We start from the raw sequence: 16,212 nt of genomic DNA, 5'->3' as shown, positions 1-16,212 counted from the left end.
ACTTCCATGTGCCCAACACTGTTCTAAGGGTCTCATTTAATCTAAGTGTCTCATATTCATATATTCTTTACAATATCTCGATGGGAAAAGTTGCATCATTATTCCCATTCAAGAGATGACGACACTGAGGCACAGGGAGATGAGGTAATTTGCCAGAATTTACATAGCTGGTAAGTAGCAGAACTAGGCTTTGAACCAGGGAGTCTATCTCCATAGTGTGGACTTTGACCTCTATGATCTAGTTACGTTGTTTAAGGGCCAGGGAAAGGACTTGCAAGGTACGAGAGGATGATGTCTCCAACACATCCTGATTCGCATCATGCCACATGACTGTCACCATCACTATGGCCCTTATAGAAGCCAGAAAGGAACTCAGCATGAATAGTTCCTAATTTAAATGTCATTTCATTGGCTTGCTTTCCTGTATTTCTAACTGACGTGGTCGACTCAGCTCCTCCCTTGCCTTGCCTGTTTGAAACAGATTTGGGGTTCAGAAAATGTGTTGGATCCACAGGAGATGTGTATTAAGTGGGATGGACAGAATACCCAGGCAGGGAGACTTTATCTTCCACTGCCTTTGTGAAGACAATAGCTTCCCAATTAGCTACTCATCCTTTTAATGAGTTCATTAACAGAGTACGTGCTTTCTTTGGATACACAGTGCTATTATCCATATTAGTGTGGGGAGCAGAGACAGACAAATACTAAACAAAGCGTGATCTGAAAAACTGGTTGTAGTATTCTTGGAAATCCATCAGAAACACAAAGCCAAAAGCCGTCAGTACACTTCCCTCTATGCCCGGTGACCCTAGCCTCGATTTAACTGGAAGACTGAAAAATGTCATGGAAGACGCTTCATGAATAATCCAAAAAGCAGCTAACCCACATCTGGCTAACGGCGAAGGGGCTGGAAGTAGCACTCACTCTCCGTCATCATTCATTCTCAGCTTCCTCCTCCGAGCCTTCCTCCTGCACTGGCTCCTTCCATGTTGGTATTCCAACATCCCCAAGGCTGCCTTCTGATCTCTTTGATCTTCGATTCCACACACTTGCTGGGGTGCAGGGAGAGGCGGGCAAGGCTAAGGCTTGGTACTTGGAGGCGGAAAAACACTTGGAAAGTGTCAAATACACACCCAAGCCGAAGCCAAAGCCTGACCAGCACAGCCAGTAAAGATGCAACAAGCCTCTTTCTGATTCAGTTGCTTACATATATAGACGGTGAAAAGAAGAGTAGCTAAAGGTGCCAGCTCCCGAGTCCTTGTCCCACACACTCTAAAGAATGACACCAAAACCAAAGGGAACAGATGGCTGCCTCACGATTGTGGGATTCCCTGCTATGCGGTTTTATATTGGGCAGCTCTGTTCCGAGGGGGCCGGGTGCCAAACTCCACACAGCCTCAGAACCTAGCAGGGGGTGGGAAAGTGTCTCATCCCAGCCACCCAGAGGACAGGGAGATGCGTAGGAGAGGACCTCGGAGCACCTCCTCGCAGGCCTGTAGGTACCTGCAGGGAGGACCAGGGAGCCACTGCGGAGCCAGCCTGTGACAGGGAGTTTTGGAGCCTTTCAGTATTAGACAAATCCAATCAAATGTAAGGAAAATAAATATTAGCCTCTGTTTACGTTTGAAGTTCTGTCTCCCTAGTGCCAAAGCACCCTATTGAAAAGGTTTTATTCTTTTATTGAAATCCCTGTCCAAGGGGGTAGATATATTTGCCCACATTTTTTAGCAACCAGTAGGGATCTTTTCTGTTTTAGTTAGCAAAGTGTAAACATAGCTTGGGGACTGTCTCACAACTCTCTTTCTAAATGAGCAGACTTCATTCCTCCCTGCTGGCCTCCAACAGGTGTTTTTTTCCCACATCTACATAGCGCTGGGCACTGTGTTAGGTGTGTCGTGTGTCGATCCGAAGGGATCGTCCTGTTAATCGCAGAATAGGACAGTGGAGGATTTTTTCAGATTTGGCACTCTGCGGTTTGAAACTGCTTTGGAAAGTATTTTACAAAGCCCCTAAAATACGTGCGGGTGTAATACTCCTCGTTTAGGAGAAATACATTGCTAGGCGTAAAGAAATCATGTAAGTTTTGCAAATGTCCATGTAATTGGATTTTGAAACCCTGTGTCTATACTCACGTCACGTTTGACCACTTTGACTGAACTGATTGCTTTATTATACTCTGGCTGAATGGACTGGTCGTTAAGCGGTCGATCTAGTCAAAATGTCAAACTAGTAACGAGTGTGGCAACAGCTCCCCTGTCAGAAAAGCACTGAAGGCTGCAGCTGATTGCCTGTGCCCTTCCTCCAAGGTGACCTAGACAAAAAGATACCGGGAACTAATGGGCAGTATTGAAAGGGAGACAAATTGGCAGCCCATCATCTGAGAAGAAATGCTTTATGTGAACTTGCATTCCCACGTACTAGATACTTCTCTTGCCAAGTTGATTTCTTTTGGCACTTGTGCTATTTTTAATAACCAGTGGGTGTTGTATTGGAGCCATTGGCATGCTGTTTAGTTTAGCAGATTGGAGAACTCCTAGAAATGTTTAACTTGAAAGAATTCATAAACATTTTGCAAACAATGGTATTTTGATGCCGCACATCTGTGGCTCATTTAAACAGTGTCTTAATGTATCAGCGCCCACAGTCATCGATCAGGATCTCTCCCTGCTTCCTAATGGGATGCCTTTGGCTTGCTTCCTGACTCTAGGAATCCCAGCGATCGTGGTGGCGATCATACTCAGTGTGAAAAAAGATCTGTATGGGACTCTGAGCTCAACGACTCCATTGTAAGTACCAGCATCTCTGCTTCTCAGATGGTGATGCTCCTGACCACCAGGGTCTGGGGCTTGGTCTTGACCCTGACTTCAGGGAGGAAATCGTCCTCAGCCTTTTTACCCTAACACACTCATGGGCACACTGATATAATGGTTAGGTGTCTGGGCTCTGCATGACCTTGGGCAACTTTACCTCTTCCTTCCATTTCCTCCTCTGGAAAATGGGGATAATAATATTTTCTCTCAGTATTGGGTGCAAATCAAAGTGACATCATGTGTATCAAGTGCTCAGCATGTGGCCTGTTCCATGGTAAGTGCTACATAATTATCAACTTTTACTCATTTGTTTGTTTATTTATTTATTACTATTTCTTGGCTGCTAAAGAGCTCTCAGATTTATTAAATGGGACTATAATAATGATGTCAATATAATGCAAGTAAACATGATAAAGGACATCTACGTTATAGACATCTTGGCAGCTATTATGATTAGAAAGCTAATAGAACGTAGGAGGGGTGGCCACTATAAAGAAATACTGAAACAGGTGGGAAAACACTTCCTGTGTTTCAACAAGGGTCTCCCCTGAAGAAAACTCCACCACGTTCCTTTGTAAATTGGTTCAGCTTTGTTGTCCTGTTGTTGCTTTCTTTCCTTCTTTTTCTTTTTTCTTTTTGATGTATAAGTCCATCTCTTTGGCTCTCTCACCGACAGGCATCAGAGAGTAGTAAGCCATTTACTTCACTCCACCTCTCCAGAACCTTCTTTTACAGGCCCGTAGATAGCACGTAGTCCCTCAGACTTTACAACCTCATTTCACCCTTGGGATCGTGTTTTTACTTACTCGTATCCATTCTCTGTATCGTAGCCTCTCAAGCTCTTTTCCGCTGTAGTTTTCCTCTCCCACTGGACTGGAATGCAGGGGTCTTGCCCCCCGGGCTCCTCCGTCTTTCATACTGAGATGACAGTTTCCAGAGGGTCAAAATTATATTGCCCTTGCCAGCATACGCTTTCTAATTACAATTTGTTATGCTTTCTTTCTCTCCCTCTTCTCTTCCTCTCCTTCTCATCTCCTCCTCAATCCTGCCTCCTTGCATGTTTAATGACTTAAAGTATCCCCAATGTCTATCTAATGGCGAGTCTTCTTCAAAGATCAAAATCAAAGCAAAATCAGAACCAAATCAACTCTACTCCTCCTGAAAAGAGCCCTTTCATATGGGAATTGGTTGGTAAGAGGCAGACTGCTCTAAGAGATTTTAAAAAAATAGTTCTATTTTGAAGAAGTAATACATGCACATGGTATAAAATCCAAAGGTACGAAAGTGTAGAGGATGAAAAGTAAGGCCCACTCCCAACGCCCAGATCCCCAGTTTCTGCTCCTTGATGCAACTCTTTTTTTTTTTTTTACCAACTATTGAATTGGTGTAGATAGTCTCTTGCACACTTTGTTATCCAAATGGTAGATGTACACTGTTTTATACTTAATATGTCCTGGAGGTGATTCTCTATCCAAACATATAGCGCTGCCTCTTTTTAAGAGTTTTCTGTAGCCCTTCCTAAGGCTGAAAATGATACTCAGGGAACCTTAAGTATTAGGCTCTATTAGGGAAACTGAATGCTTCCCCACCGCCCCCTCCTGACACACACAAACTCCCATCTATGAAAATATCCACACCAACGTGAACAATATGACCGCAGGGATTTTCCTGGTTCTAGAAAAGAAGTCTCAGCTAAGTTGACACATGGTTAAATTAGTGAAAGCTTGTCTGTGTTCAAAAATCAGCAGTAATAACTGCAGTAATTGGAGATATTATTAGATGAATTATCTGTTCATATGAATCATTGCATATTTCTTCTTTAATAGAAATTGTAGAGCCATTATTCAGTCCAGTGGCCAGTGTTGCCTTTTGTAGTTCAAGCCTGTAGCTGTGGTGGGAGGTTGAAAATAAACATCATATTTTAAAGCAATACAGCTGGAGCTGCCCTCTTTTTGTTGCAATTTCATTAACTCTGATGAGCTAATCCTTGTTTAATATAGCATTCAGAAAAGCCAGTCGTTGTCCCTGTCCTTTGACTGTGATATTTATCATGCAAAGCAGAATTTAGTCTGCAAATAAAAGCCACTTTGGGGGGAAATACATAATTTGTTTTTCTGCCATTGAGGAAGAAAATAGCTTCCCAGGAAGTTGGACTGAAAGGTTTCTGCACATGTAGGGCAAAAATATCCTCTAGGATTTCCAGCTTGATGCTGGGAAGAACCCTGGACTGGGGCTTAGGAGATTGGGGTTCTGGTCCCACCTCTGCCCCCAGTGAGCAAGAGTGAATTCTGTCAAGTTGGTTTACACTCTAGGCTTAGATGTTCTTATGTGAAATGAAACTGACTCAGTGATTTTCTGAGTCTCATTAAAAATATGAGTTCAGGCAGGTGGGTATAGCTTAGTGACAGAGTGCATGCTTAGCATGCACAAAGTCCTGGGTTCAATCCCCGGTACCTCCATTAAAAGAAAAATATATATATATATAGAGGGACTGGATAAAGAAGTTGTGGTATATTTATACAATGGAATACTACTCAGCAGTAAGAAATAATAAAATAATGTCATTTGCAGCAACATGGATGGACCTGGAGATTGTCATTCTAAGTGAAGTAAACCAGAAAGAGAAAAAAAAATACCATTTGATATCATTCATATGTAGAATCTAAAAAGAAATGATACAAATGAACTTATTTACAAAACAGAAACAGACTCTCAGACATAGAAAAGAAACTTATGGTTACAGAAGAGGAAAAGGGTGGCAGAGAGATAAATTAGGAGTTTGGAATTAGCAGATGCACACTACTACACATAAAATAGATGAACAACAAAGACCTACTGTGTAGCACAGGGAACTATATTCAATATCTTGTGATAACCTATAATGAAAAAGAATATGAAAAGGAATATATGTATGTATATGTATGACTGAACTATTATGCTGTACACCAGAAATTGATGCAACATTGTAAACTGATTAGACTTCAATTTAAAAGTGAAAATGCAAATATATACATATATATATATATAAGTTTATGTTTCTCTACCTCACAACTGCCTTCTCTCCTTGGTCTCTTACAGTTGTTGGATTAAAGATGATCCTATGTTTTACATCTCAGTGGCAGCTTATTTTTGCCTCATATTTCTCATGAATCTCTCCATGTTTTGCACTGTTCTTGTCCAACTGAATTCCATGAAAACCCAAGGCCAAAAGACTCGCCGGAGGATGATCCTGCAAGACCTCAAAGGCACAACCAGCCTGACGTTCTTGCTTGGCCTCACCTGGGGCTTTGCCTTTTTTGCCTGGGGACCTGTGAGGATCCTTTTCTTGTATCTTTTCGCCATTTTGAATACTTTGCAAGGTAACCATTGCTTCTCTGTACTTTCTGTGGCCAGCTAGACCGCCACCAAAATTTTTGCTGCTTTGGGAAAATCTCCCCTTTTGGGAACTCAGAGGAGGAAAAGATACTCCAAGAGGCCTCTCCTGTCAATGACTGACCGGCAGCCATTAGAAACACTGGCCAGGTGTTGGGGCTTCATTAAATGAGCCCACATGGAAGGAGAGAGTGCTATCTAAGCAGGAAGCCTGCATGGGTGGATGCAGAGTCCAACGGGAGATCTCCTGAGAACTAAAACCAAAGCCCCATAGATTCAGCATCAGCAGAGCCAAGCTGTCTCTGTCAGACATGCTTTATGTCAGTCAAGCACCAAGCATTCCTAGTTCCTAGTCCTGCCTACAAGGTAGGATGTACCATCTCACAGAGAGGGTGTTTTTGGAGCTCTGAGTCTCAGACTCAAGTTACATAGACACACACACACACACACACACACACACACACACACACACACGACCCAAATATTCAAAAGAAGAATGCAATGAAACAAGTGAACAGATTAGCCATTAAAAAGATAGTTGGCAAGTTTGCAATTCTGGCTCAAGGGGGTTGCCCTGTGGTCAGGCATGAGAGAATGATGCCCTTGATGAGGCATTTCTGAAGGAGGGATGCACACATAAAAATACAGGTGACAAAAACCTGACCTCTTCCTTCATGCCTGTGTTCTAGTGAGTAAGCAGATCAATCTGTTATTGGAAAGAAAAAAGGAAGGCTGGCAGGCAGAGAGGGAGAGCTGGCAGGCAGCTCATTGGAATTCACAGAATAACCTTTAAGTCTGAGAACTAGCTAAACTCCACGCGGGAAATCAGAGCAGTCATAGGTGCTACTTGTCACTGTTGCCCCTTGTTCATGCTGCAGCTGGAGGAGTTTCGCCTGCTCAGAGGCTGGGGTTTGCTCTCATCAGGCTGCTGCACCCCCTTCCAGGTGGCCGCTGCTCAGAAAAAGAGTGAACGCTGTTGGCTTCATCAACATACTTGTTCAGTTACAAATGGAGATAGAGCCCTCTGGAGAGGTGATGAGACATGTCTTCCTGTTTAGCCTCTAGATCACTGCCTCTCCTCTGGAATCAGAGAGTCTCAGGACCGGGGCCAGAGAACTCAGATCTTCCTAATCCAACCTCCCATCGAGTGACAGGAAGTCACATGACTTCACCCAAAACTTCCCAGAGACAGAGAGCTCCCCATTCCATAAAGCAGAGCATTTAATGCTTCTTTTTCTTCTTTCTTTTTTTAAATTGAAGTATAGTTGATGTACAATATTATATAAGTTACAGGTGTAAGATATAGTGATTCACAATTTTTAAAGGTTATACTCCATTTATAGTTGTTATAAAATATTGGCTATATTCCCTGTGCTGAATAATATATCCTTGTAGCTTTTTTGTTTTATACATAGTAGTTTGTACCTCTTAACCCACTACGCCTATCTTGCCCCTCCCCCTTTCCTCTCCCCACTGGTTACTACTAGTTTTAACATCTCTTTTTTTTAAAAATTGAAAGATATTTGACATTGTGTAAATTTAAGGTGTACAACATGCTGATCTGACCCATTAAATAGTATAATATGATCACCATTGTAGCTTCTAAACAGCTCTAAATCTTATCTGGGTCATCCTTTCCTGACGGGAGGGAAGAGAGAGACCACAATGTCTTATATTACCTAATCTTGGAAGTAACATGCCATCACTTCTGCTATAGCATCACTTCTGCCATATCCTATTGGTAGAACGTGAGAGGAGACTATATAGGATGTCAATGCCAGGACGTGCAGATCATTGAGAGCCATCTCAGTGGCTGGTGCCCACTGCAGACCTGATGTCTCAAACTCTAGGATGGACAGCAGTCCAGGAGGAAAACTGTGGTTGACATGAAATCTTGATACAGACCTTCTTATCATCACTTCCATTGGGAAGGAGGCCAGAAAGGTGACCTCAGAAAACCAGTAATGGCCTTGGGGTTCCTTAGAAGGAGTATAGATGGTGACAGGAGTACACTTGAGTCTAGGCATTGGCAACAGTGCATGAAAGAAGCTGAAAAAGACTGCCCTTCTTCTCTCGGTTTAGGATTCCTCATTTTTGTGTTCCACTGCGTGATGAAGGAGCGGGTCCGCGAGCAGTGGCAACTGCATTTTTGTTGCGGGTGGTTGCGGCTGGATAACTCTTCTGGTAAGACGCTAGTTTGGATAAGGTTTTAAATTTTGCAGGTTTTACAAAACTGATCAGATTAACTTGTCTCCTGACTGGAGTTCATACTGCATCAGTGTCAAATGGAGGCTGTTTCCATGTCAGGAAAATGCTTTGTACTTTTGTATAGAGATGAATGAAGTCAGGTGAAGGATGTGACTTGGGCCATATTTTAACTCAGTGAAGCTTCTCTTCTGGCCCAGATTCCTTGGACTGCTTGTCCTTGCTGTCACCTGAGTCTCAAGTCAGTTAAAAGAACACTGAGTGCCTACTGTGTTCTAGGTACTGGGTCACAGGGGCTTTCTGTCCTGTAGCCAACACTGGGTTGAGTGAAGTGATGGTGGAGGTGGAGAGAACTTCTCAGTATCCCTAAGATGCCCAGCTGGTGGACTGCCCAGATGGACCGATGGCCCTTCCTGCACAGTGAGAGATGTAGTGGACTCTGGTGTTGCCTCTGAGAATATCTCAAGTCCAGGCAAACTTATTTTCTATGCATCAAAAGGCTCTTCCATCCAATTCAGGTAGCTTTGCTCAGTCTATTGCCTTTAGGGAAGATGGTGCTTGAACCGGAAGATTCTATGAGTAGCACAGAGATCCTGCTTCTTTATTCTGGGCTTGTCAGTAACCTGCTGGTCCCTGTGCTGGGCTCTAGGGAAAGCAGGTATCCTTGGTGCGAGAATTGGCTCTGCCTGTCCTACACATTATAGTTCGAAATTCTCACAACTTCATAGAAAATCTGACCCTTTGAGGTACCCAGAACGCACACTGTGTACATTGGGCTTTATATTTTTAACAGGATTGTTGAGGTCTCATTTACCCATTTGAAGTGTAGAATTTGATGAGTTTTATGTTTTTAACTGTTTTGGGTGTCATTTCAGATGGTAGCAGCAGGTGTGGGTTCCATGTTGGGCGGAAACAGGAAAGACTGAAGAAAACCTTTGAGCGCACCTTGTTGCCACCATCCCTCAAGTCATCTGCAATTAGTTCCATTTTCAAATCTTCAGGCTCTGTGCAAGGCACTCCTTCAGAAATAAGCTCCCCAAATGGTAAGAGAAAAAGCTGTGCTGTCAGCACGTACATCCCAGAGGTATTGAATTAATGTGAGGCCACAGATGTGGTCTTGGGAAATGATTCCTCCTCAAAACTAAATGCACGTGTGCTGGTGTCGATCTGGGCTCATGCTTGGCTCAGAAATTTGCATAGAAGCACCTAGTGAACTTAGTAGGTACAAATCAGTGGGTTATTAGATTAATGGAGGACAGAAGAGACTAGAGGTCTGGAGGTGAAAAAAAAATCATGGGTAATTAGAACTAATTGTCACAGACTGTTAAAACCAGACAGAACCTTATACAATATCTAGTGCAATCCCCGCCTTCTGCAGATGAGGAACTGTAAACAGGAGAAAGAGAATACCTTATGGATAGTCACTCAGCCTATCAGCAGCAGAACTGGAGCCAGAACTCAGGTCTCTTGGCTCTAAGGCTAGTGCTCATCACAGCCCACCCCACTGAGCTGCACATCACTCCCAGATGCTCACTTTCTTCCAGAGGAAGCCAAATTTCTAGATACAGAGACAGATGTTGAGGTGGAGATCGGTGTTAGGAGGGAAAGTGTAGGGCAAGGATTTGTCTAAAGGCCTAAAGTAAATAGAAAGGCAAAACAGAGCAAGAACTTAAGAACTTCAAGGTGATTCTGCAATGACTCCCTGTTCTGTGCTTCCAGGTGGACCATAGTGTAGTGGCCTTTGGTTGCCTTTCTTAAAGCCCAAAGTAGACTCCAGGTCACACACAGAACATCTTTGGTGGCCTGGCTGTAGTCATTCTCCCACCATCTCAGTGCTGGTGGTAGAACCACCTCATCCACTTGTAGTTTTCATTATACTGGCTCCATACAGCAGTTTGACTTCCAAGGGTTGCAGCCAATGTGGAAACAGTATAGCGGGTAAAAAAATAAAAAAAATAAAGAGCGCCCAACTTGGAGTCAGAAGGCTTTGGTGCAAGTCACTAACTCTGTGACCTTGGGCACATCACTTCCCTACTCACAGCTACATCCCCTCTACTTTGAACATGGTTGGGACCAAGATGGATCACCTCCAAAGTGTCTACCAGCTGCAGGACTGTATGAGGCAGCACCATTTTCTAGTTAAGGTGCATTGACTAGTGTTGGAATCTCAGTCTCTATTGCTGCATGGGAAAGTTGGTGCCCATGAAGAAAATCTTTCCCTGGCCACAGGCATCCATTGGACTCTGGCCAGCCAAATTGTAGATATGTTGGTGCTCATATGGAGGCACTGGGGGGCCATGGCATACAGAGGGCATGAGTTGTGGAAGTTCCTTAGTAAAGAATAGTTGGGGCTGATTGGGAAATATTTTTGCAAGAGGCTTCGTTAGTCTTGGCTCCCCTACTGTCCCCAGTGGGTATCATTTCATTAACAAATATACAGCCCCGATGTACATATTTTTTCTTTGAAGGAGCAGTAGCAAATACCATGTCCAGGATTTTAATGTCATTGGACCAAGCTATAGACCCGGAGAGCTCAGGGAGATGCTCCCCAGTTGTGACAGGAACTCAGCCTGTGGGGCAGGTAGTCCAGCTACATGGGCCATAGGTTCTAAAAGTGCAGTCTGGATGCTGCCATCAGATATATGGCAGCCATAAACTCAACTCCATTAGTGCCAAGTGAAAAATGGCACCCTCTGTACCACAAGGCACTCTCAGGCTTGAGAAACAGGTAAACCTTAGAGCAAGAATATCAGATTCATAGGAGATACAGATGGGTGTGTTGCAATTTTATGTTGTCTCTTCCTGAAGGCCTCCAGTGTTTGTCCATGAACAGCCTCCCCTAGGTTAAGGTTACTGTGAACAACGCAGCCCACTAGTCACAGGGCAGGAGGAACATCTGTACTTGTAATTGCCTCCCAGTGCCATCAGGATGAATTAATTCACCCCAGATTTAGCTTAAACTATCCCAGGAAAGCACTGCAACTTTAACTTCCTTTCTAGTTCTTCTACTCATTCCTTCATTCGATAAACAGACCTCATGATTCTAGTGCATGCGAAGTCCGTCCTGCCACAGCTGAAAGCGCTCTTTGTTTCCTTTAATGCAGATAACTTTGATGAAGATCCCAACTGCTTCTCTCCCGTGAGTTGCGAAGCTGTACCTAATTGTGTGAGAAGACTATTACCTGTGGAAATCAAAATGAATTCCATTGACAAACAAAGATTTCTTCACTAAATCCTGGCAGAGATACCCACCTCCCCCTACCCTCAGATTGGGGAAAATGTTGAATTTGTGAAGCCATCTGCTCCAACTTTGTATTCTAAATATTGTTTTGGAAGAGGCAGAATGAGATAGCATTTAGTGAATATTAAAGTCAGAATAATTCTACTATTCATTGTAATGTTTGCTTCTTACTGTCTTTGTAGGTAAGATTTGAGCCTATAGTTAGGATATATTAGAGGAGAGCTATTTACAGCTTTGGAGATTTTGTTTCAAAACCTCCAAGTGTTCACATCCTGAAAGAAAAAAAGATCAAGATCAGGGTTATTACTGCCCTGAGAGTCAAACAATTTCAGGTGGCCAAAGTTTCCAGGCACCCAGGTGGCCGGACACCCAGAGCAGAAGCAGACAGGAAGAGCCACAAGGTCATATCTCTTGGGGGGAAAATATGCTGGCCTATTGGCCTGTCATGACGAAGCACTTGAAATCCCTATTATTCAAGTCACTCTTTTGATTGAAGCCCCTTGTTAAAACGTCAACATATTTTGTGAAAAAGGTGGCTCATTAATCTACAGACACCCATAAATTCTTTAGTGGGGTTGAAGTTCTCAGCCAAGACTGTGCCTGAAGGCACAGCAGGCTGGGTCCCGAGTTAGGGAACAGAACAGGACCTGTCTGAAGCTGGCAGGAAAGGACAGGTCAGGGTGAGCAGGACAGTAGGGGGATGGAAGAGAGAAGAGTCACCCAAAGGGAACAGAGTAACCCCTGAAGATGAATTTTCCCTGCCTTAGGCTCTGTGGCTAAGCACGATGGGTGGCCATCTTCATCCCATCCCAAATGTCACCATAGCTTCCCAGCCAGGCAGGCTGTTCATATTTGGCCTTAGGTAGAAATGAGTAAAGAGATGAACATTCTGGAAGGATACACAAGCAGCTAGTATCAGTGGTGGCTTTCAGGAAGGGGAACTGGGCATCAGGGGACAAGGGAGGAAGAGGGATTTACTTTTTGCCCTATACCTCTTTGTATCTTTCGAATCTTGTACTGAAAGAGTGTACTAACTCTTCAAGAAATACGTACATGAAAACAAATAAAGACAATTGGACCCTTACAATGAAAAAGAAAAACTCCTGGGTTTCAATACCATAAATCTAGTCCCCATTCCTCTTGTGAATGTGTATGTCGAGGTGGGCTGTGGAGACAGCAGAGCTGAGTTCAAATCCCAGCTCTTGTCAGAGCTGTGACAGAGATTCCTAGATGTGATACTTGAAGAAGTAATAATAATAGTACATTTATTCTAGAGTTGAAGTGAAGCTTAAAGGAGCTGAGCACTATGTATTTTCTAGCACAGTGCAACAGAGTACGTCTTAACCCCTTTCTCTTTCTAACTCCCACTCACTCACCTCTCACTCCCTCATGGCCCACCCACCATGTCTACCCCATTCAAGGTATGACATTGGACTCTCCAAGCCAGATTAACATTAACTATTAAACAGACAGGAGCACTGGTGCCAGTCACTGCCATGAGGCTCTTAGACCCCTATTTGCCCCTCTACCATCTCACGTTACAAAAGAACTTAGGTGGGCCCTTAGACCCCTGGATATCTGCCTCAGAATCCATCCTCTTGCTTTTGAAATGTTCTGATGTAATCCCACATCCATTGTTCCCTGTAGGGCTTTATGTGCATTTTTTTTTTTGTAGGGGAAAGTGAGTGATGGAAAGAGAAAGGACTAACACAAACGATGATCAAAGTGTTTTGAATGGTAGACAATGTCTTTGAACTGACAATATTAAGTCACCTTCATTGAAAAAACAGATTTAGGGACAAGACTTGGGTGGAATTAGCAAATCTACAAATATATTCATTCTGCAAATGCTTTGATTTGGGAGGATCATTTCTGGCTATGAAAATGCCCATGATTGTATTTATTTTCAGTGAGTAATAGGACTCTGATTGTTCAGCTGCACTGGATGACTCTGGTGTGAATAATTCTAAAAGACCCAAAAGAAATAAATAATAAGCAATAACTTCAAATATTGACAAAAAAGTTCATCTCATCTAAATGCATAAGAAAGCTACAGATGTTTCCTTAACATATGCGGTCCTATGCAAATGATTATGTAAATTAAACAAAAAGTTAGGACTGGCAAATTCCCAAGTTTTCAAGATTTACTTATGTGAACCTAGTATTCATCATCAAAACAAGGCTGAAGGGTTGTGCTTACACCCCATATCACTTAGATGGGAGGGGAGGCAAGACTGAAGGATGTGCTACATTAATAGGGGAGAGGCACTCAAATCAGGGGACATGCTAGATAGATGGTCAGATGGATAGACAGTTTTCACCTTCAAAATGTTAGCCAGCTCATCCATCATGCTTAGTTGGTTACAGGCAGCAATGGGACTAGAAATGGAAATGAATCCGAGTAGCAGTGAATTTTGATGACGGCCTAGTTCATGCAAGAAAGATTTTTAAAAAATTCTCAGCCCACAAATTCCCAGAGGAATGGAAAACTTTAGGGCAATTATAGGGGAAGAACAAAGACCTAGTGTAACAGACTCCATCAAATCTTCAGACAATGGCCCTTTCAGGGGTAGAGATAGAGGGGTATACTTTATAGTGGATCAGACTTCCCTAGTCGGTGGACCTAAAAAATCAGGTTGTGAAGACTGACAGCGAGCTGAATTGGCTCTAGCGGTCTTCCACCCAGAAAATATTCTCCCAGTCCTTCTCCCCGTCCTTTACTAACTAGCTTCAACATGGTAGTGTAACATACCTACTCCTACTCCTCTGCACCTTGACTATTTTAATATTGTTGTTGTTTTACATTAAGCAATATTCCAGAACATGAACAGCTTTTTTAAAAAAGACTGCATGGTATTCCATTGTATGGCTATACCATAACTTTCTATTTATCTATTTTTAATTGAAACTATATAGCACAGGGAATGCATTCAATGTCTTGTAATAGGCTATACCATAACTTTTTAAACAGAATCCCTAATGATGGTTTCCAAAGTTTTGCTATTTAAGAAAGTGCTGCAATAAATAGTCTTGTACCTGCCAAAAAAAGAAAGGAAGGAAGGAAGGAAGAAAGAAAGGAAGAAAGAAAGAAGGAAGGAAGGAAGGAAGGAAGGAAGGAAGGAAAGAAAGAAAGAAAGAAAGAAAGAAAGAAAGAAAGAAAGAAAGAAAGAAAGAAAGAAAGAAAGAAAGAAAGAAAGAAAGAAAGAGAAAGAAAAGAAAGAAAGAAAGAAAGAAAAGAAAGAAAGAAGAAAGAAAGAAAGAAAGAAAGAAAGAAAGAAAGAAAGAAAGAAAAAGAAAGAAAGAAAGAAAGAAAGAAAGAAAGAAAGAAAGAAAGAAAGAAAGAAAGAAAGAAAGAAAGAAAGAAAGAAAGAAAGAAAGAAAGAAAAGAAAAGAAAAGAAAAGAAAGAAAGAAACTGGGCTGTGGACTTGAGGTTGAGGAATATTTCCTAGTTGGGGCTAGTGGCCGTGCAGCTAGTGAGTGGTAGAAAGCTATCCCTCTCTTCTCTGCCTCCTTTTGACCTAAGTCCAGAAGCGTGACCAAGTATAGTCTTCACAGAGGTCTGACATTCTTTTAAGCTGTTTATCTAACAAAGTACAGCATGCTGGTCATTACAGGTGCTTCCTCTGACCCTGGTTCTACAATAAACGCCATAGAAGATGCAATGTTGTATAAGCCACGGTGCTACCCCCAGCAAACTAGGACTGGCCTTTGGAGGGGGGAGGGTAATAAAGCGCCCACGCCTGTAACAAATTGTCCCCAGTAATATATGCTAACTCTTCCAATTGTGTGATAGAGATTGTTATGCATAATAAACGGTAGTCACTTAATTATGAGTCTAATTCCTCAAATACTAATTAAGCATCCACTATGTTTGAGGTACTGAATAAGACAATTCCTATAATTGCCTGAGGAGACAAAAAACTAAATGTGCAGCTAATAAAAAGAATAAGTTATATCAATCTGATGAATAATGTAAAGATATCTGCAATATATTTTACACTGAAAAGCAAGTTGCAAAACAGTACATACAGTATGACAAAGAATGTGTAAAAACAAAACTTTGTGTGTGTATGCATATCGGCAGATATATGTCCCCAGAAAAGTCTCTAAGGATACACGCTTTCTCGTTAACAGTGGTTTACGCCTGGGGAAAGTGATTGGTGGGGACTTTCACTTTTTATTTTATATACTTATGGATTGTTTTAATTTTTATAAAATTAAAGCAGCTGTACTTTCTGTAATTGAAAATTTTAGTAATGATAAAAACGTGTCATAAACAGAAAGAGACTCACAGACAGAAAATAAACTTATGGTTACCAAAGGCACACGTGGAGGTAAGATAAATTAGGAGTTCTGGATTTGTAGACACACACTACTATATGTAAAATAGATAAACAACAAGGTCCTACTGTATAGCACAGGGAAGTATATTCAATACCTTGTAATAACCTATAATGGAAATGAATGTGAAAAAGAATGTGTGTGTATATATATAAAATATATGCATGATTGAATCAGTTTGCTGTACACCAGAAACTAACACAACACTGTAAGTTGACTATACTTCAATTAAAAAAAATATG

At 42.1% G+C, this 16,212-nt stretch overlaps 1 protein-coding gene across 1 annotated transcript in view; it reads left to right on the top strand.

Annotated features, from left to right (window-relative positions):
* ADGRG4 (adhesion G protein-coupled receptor G4) overlaps positions 1-12,547 on the top strand; it is an 82,756-nt gene extending 70,209 nt beyond the window's left edge. Inside the window, exons 19-23 of the mRNA XM_064482577.1 lie at positions 2,708-2,786; positions 5,889-6,169; positions 8,265-8,366; positions 9,263-9,430; positions 11,492-12,547. Of these exons, the coding sequence (XP_064338647.1) occupies positions 2,708-2,786; positions 5,889-6,169; positions 8,265-8,366; positions 9,263-9,430; positions 11,492-11,619 (758 nt within the window). The 3' untranslated portion in view covers positions 11,620-12,547. The remainder of the gene's footprint in view (positions 1-2,707; positions 2,787-5,888; positions 6,170-8,264; positions 8,367-9,262; positions 9,431-11,491) is intronic.
* The last annotated feature ends 3,665 nt before the right edge of the window (positions 12,548-16,212 follow it).

Source organism: Camelus dromedarius, chromosome X (genome assembly GCF_036321535.1).
Source record: "Camelus dromedarius isolate mCamDro1 chromosome X, mCamDro1.pat, whole genome shotgun sequence".
Classification (NCBI taxonomy): domain Eukaryota; kingdom Metazoa; phylum Chordata; class Mammalia; order Artiodactyla; family Camelidae; genus Camelus; species Camelus dromedarius.
The sequence above is the reverse complement of the archived record's forward strand: the minus strand, read 5'-3'. Positions and strand labels throughout refer to the sequence as shown.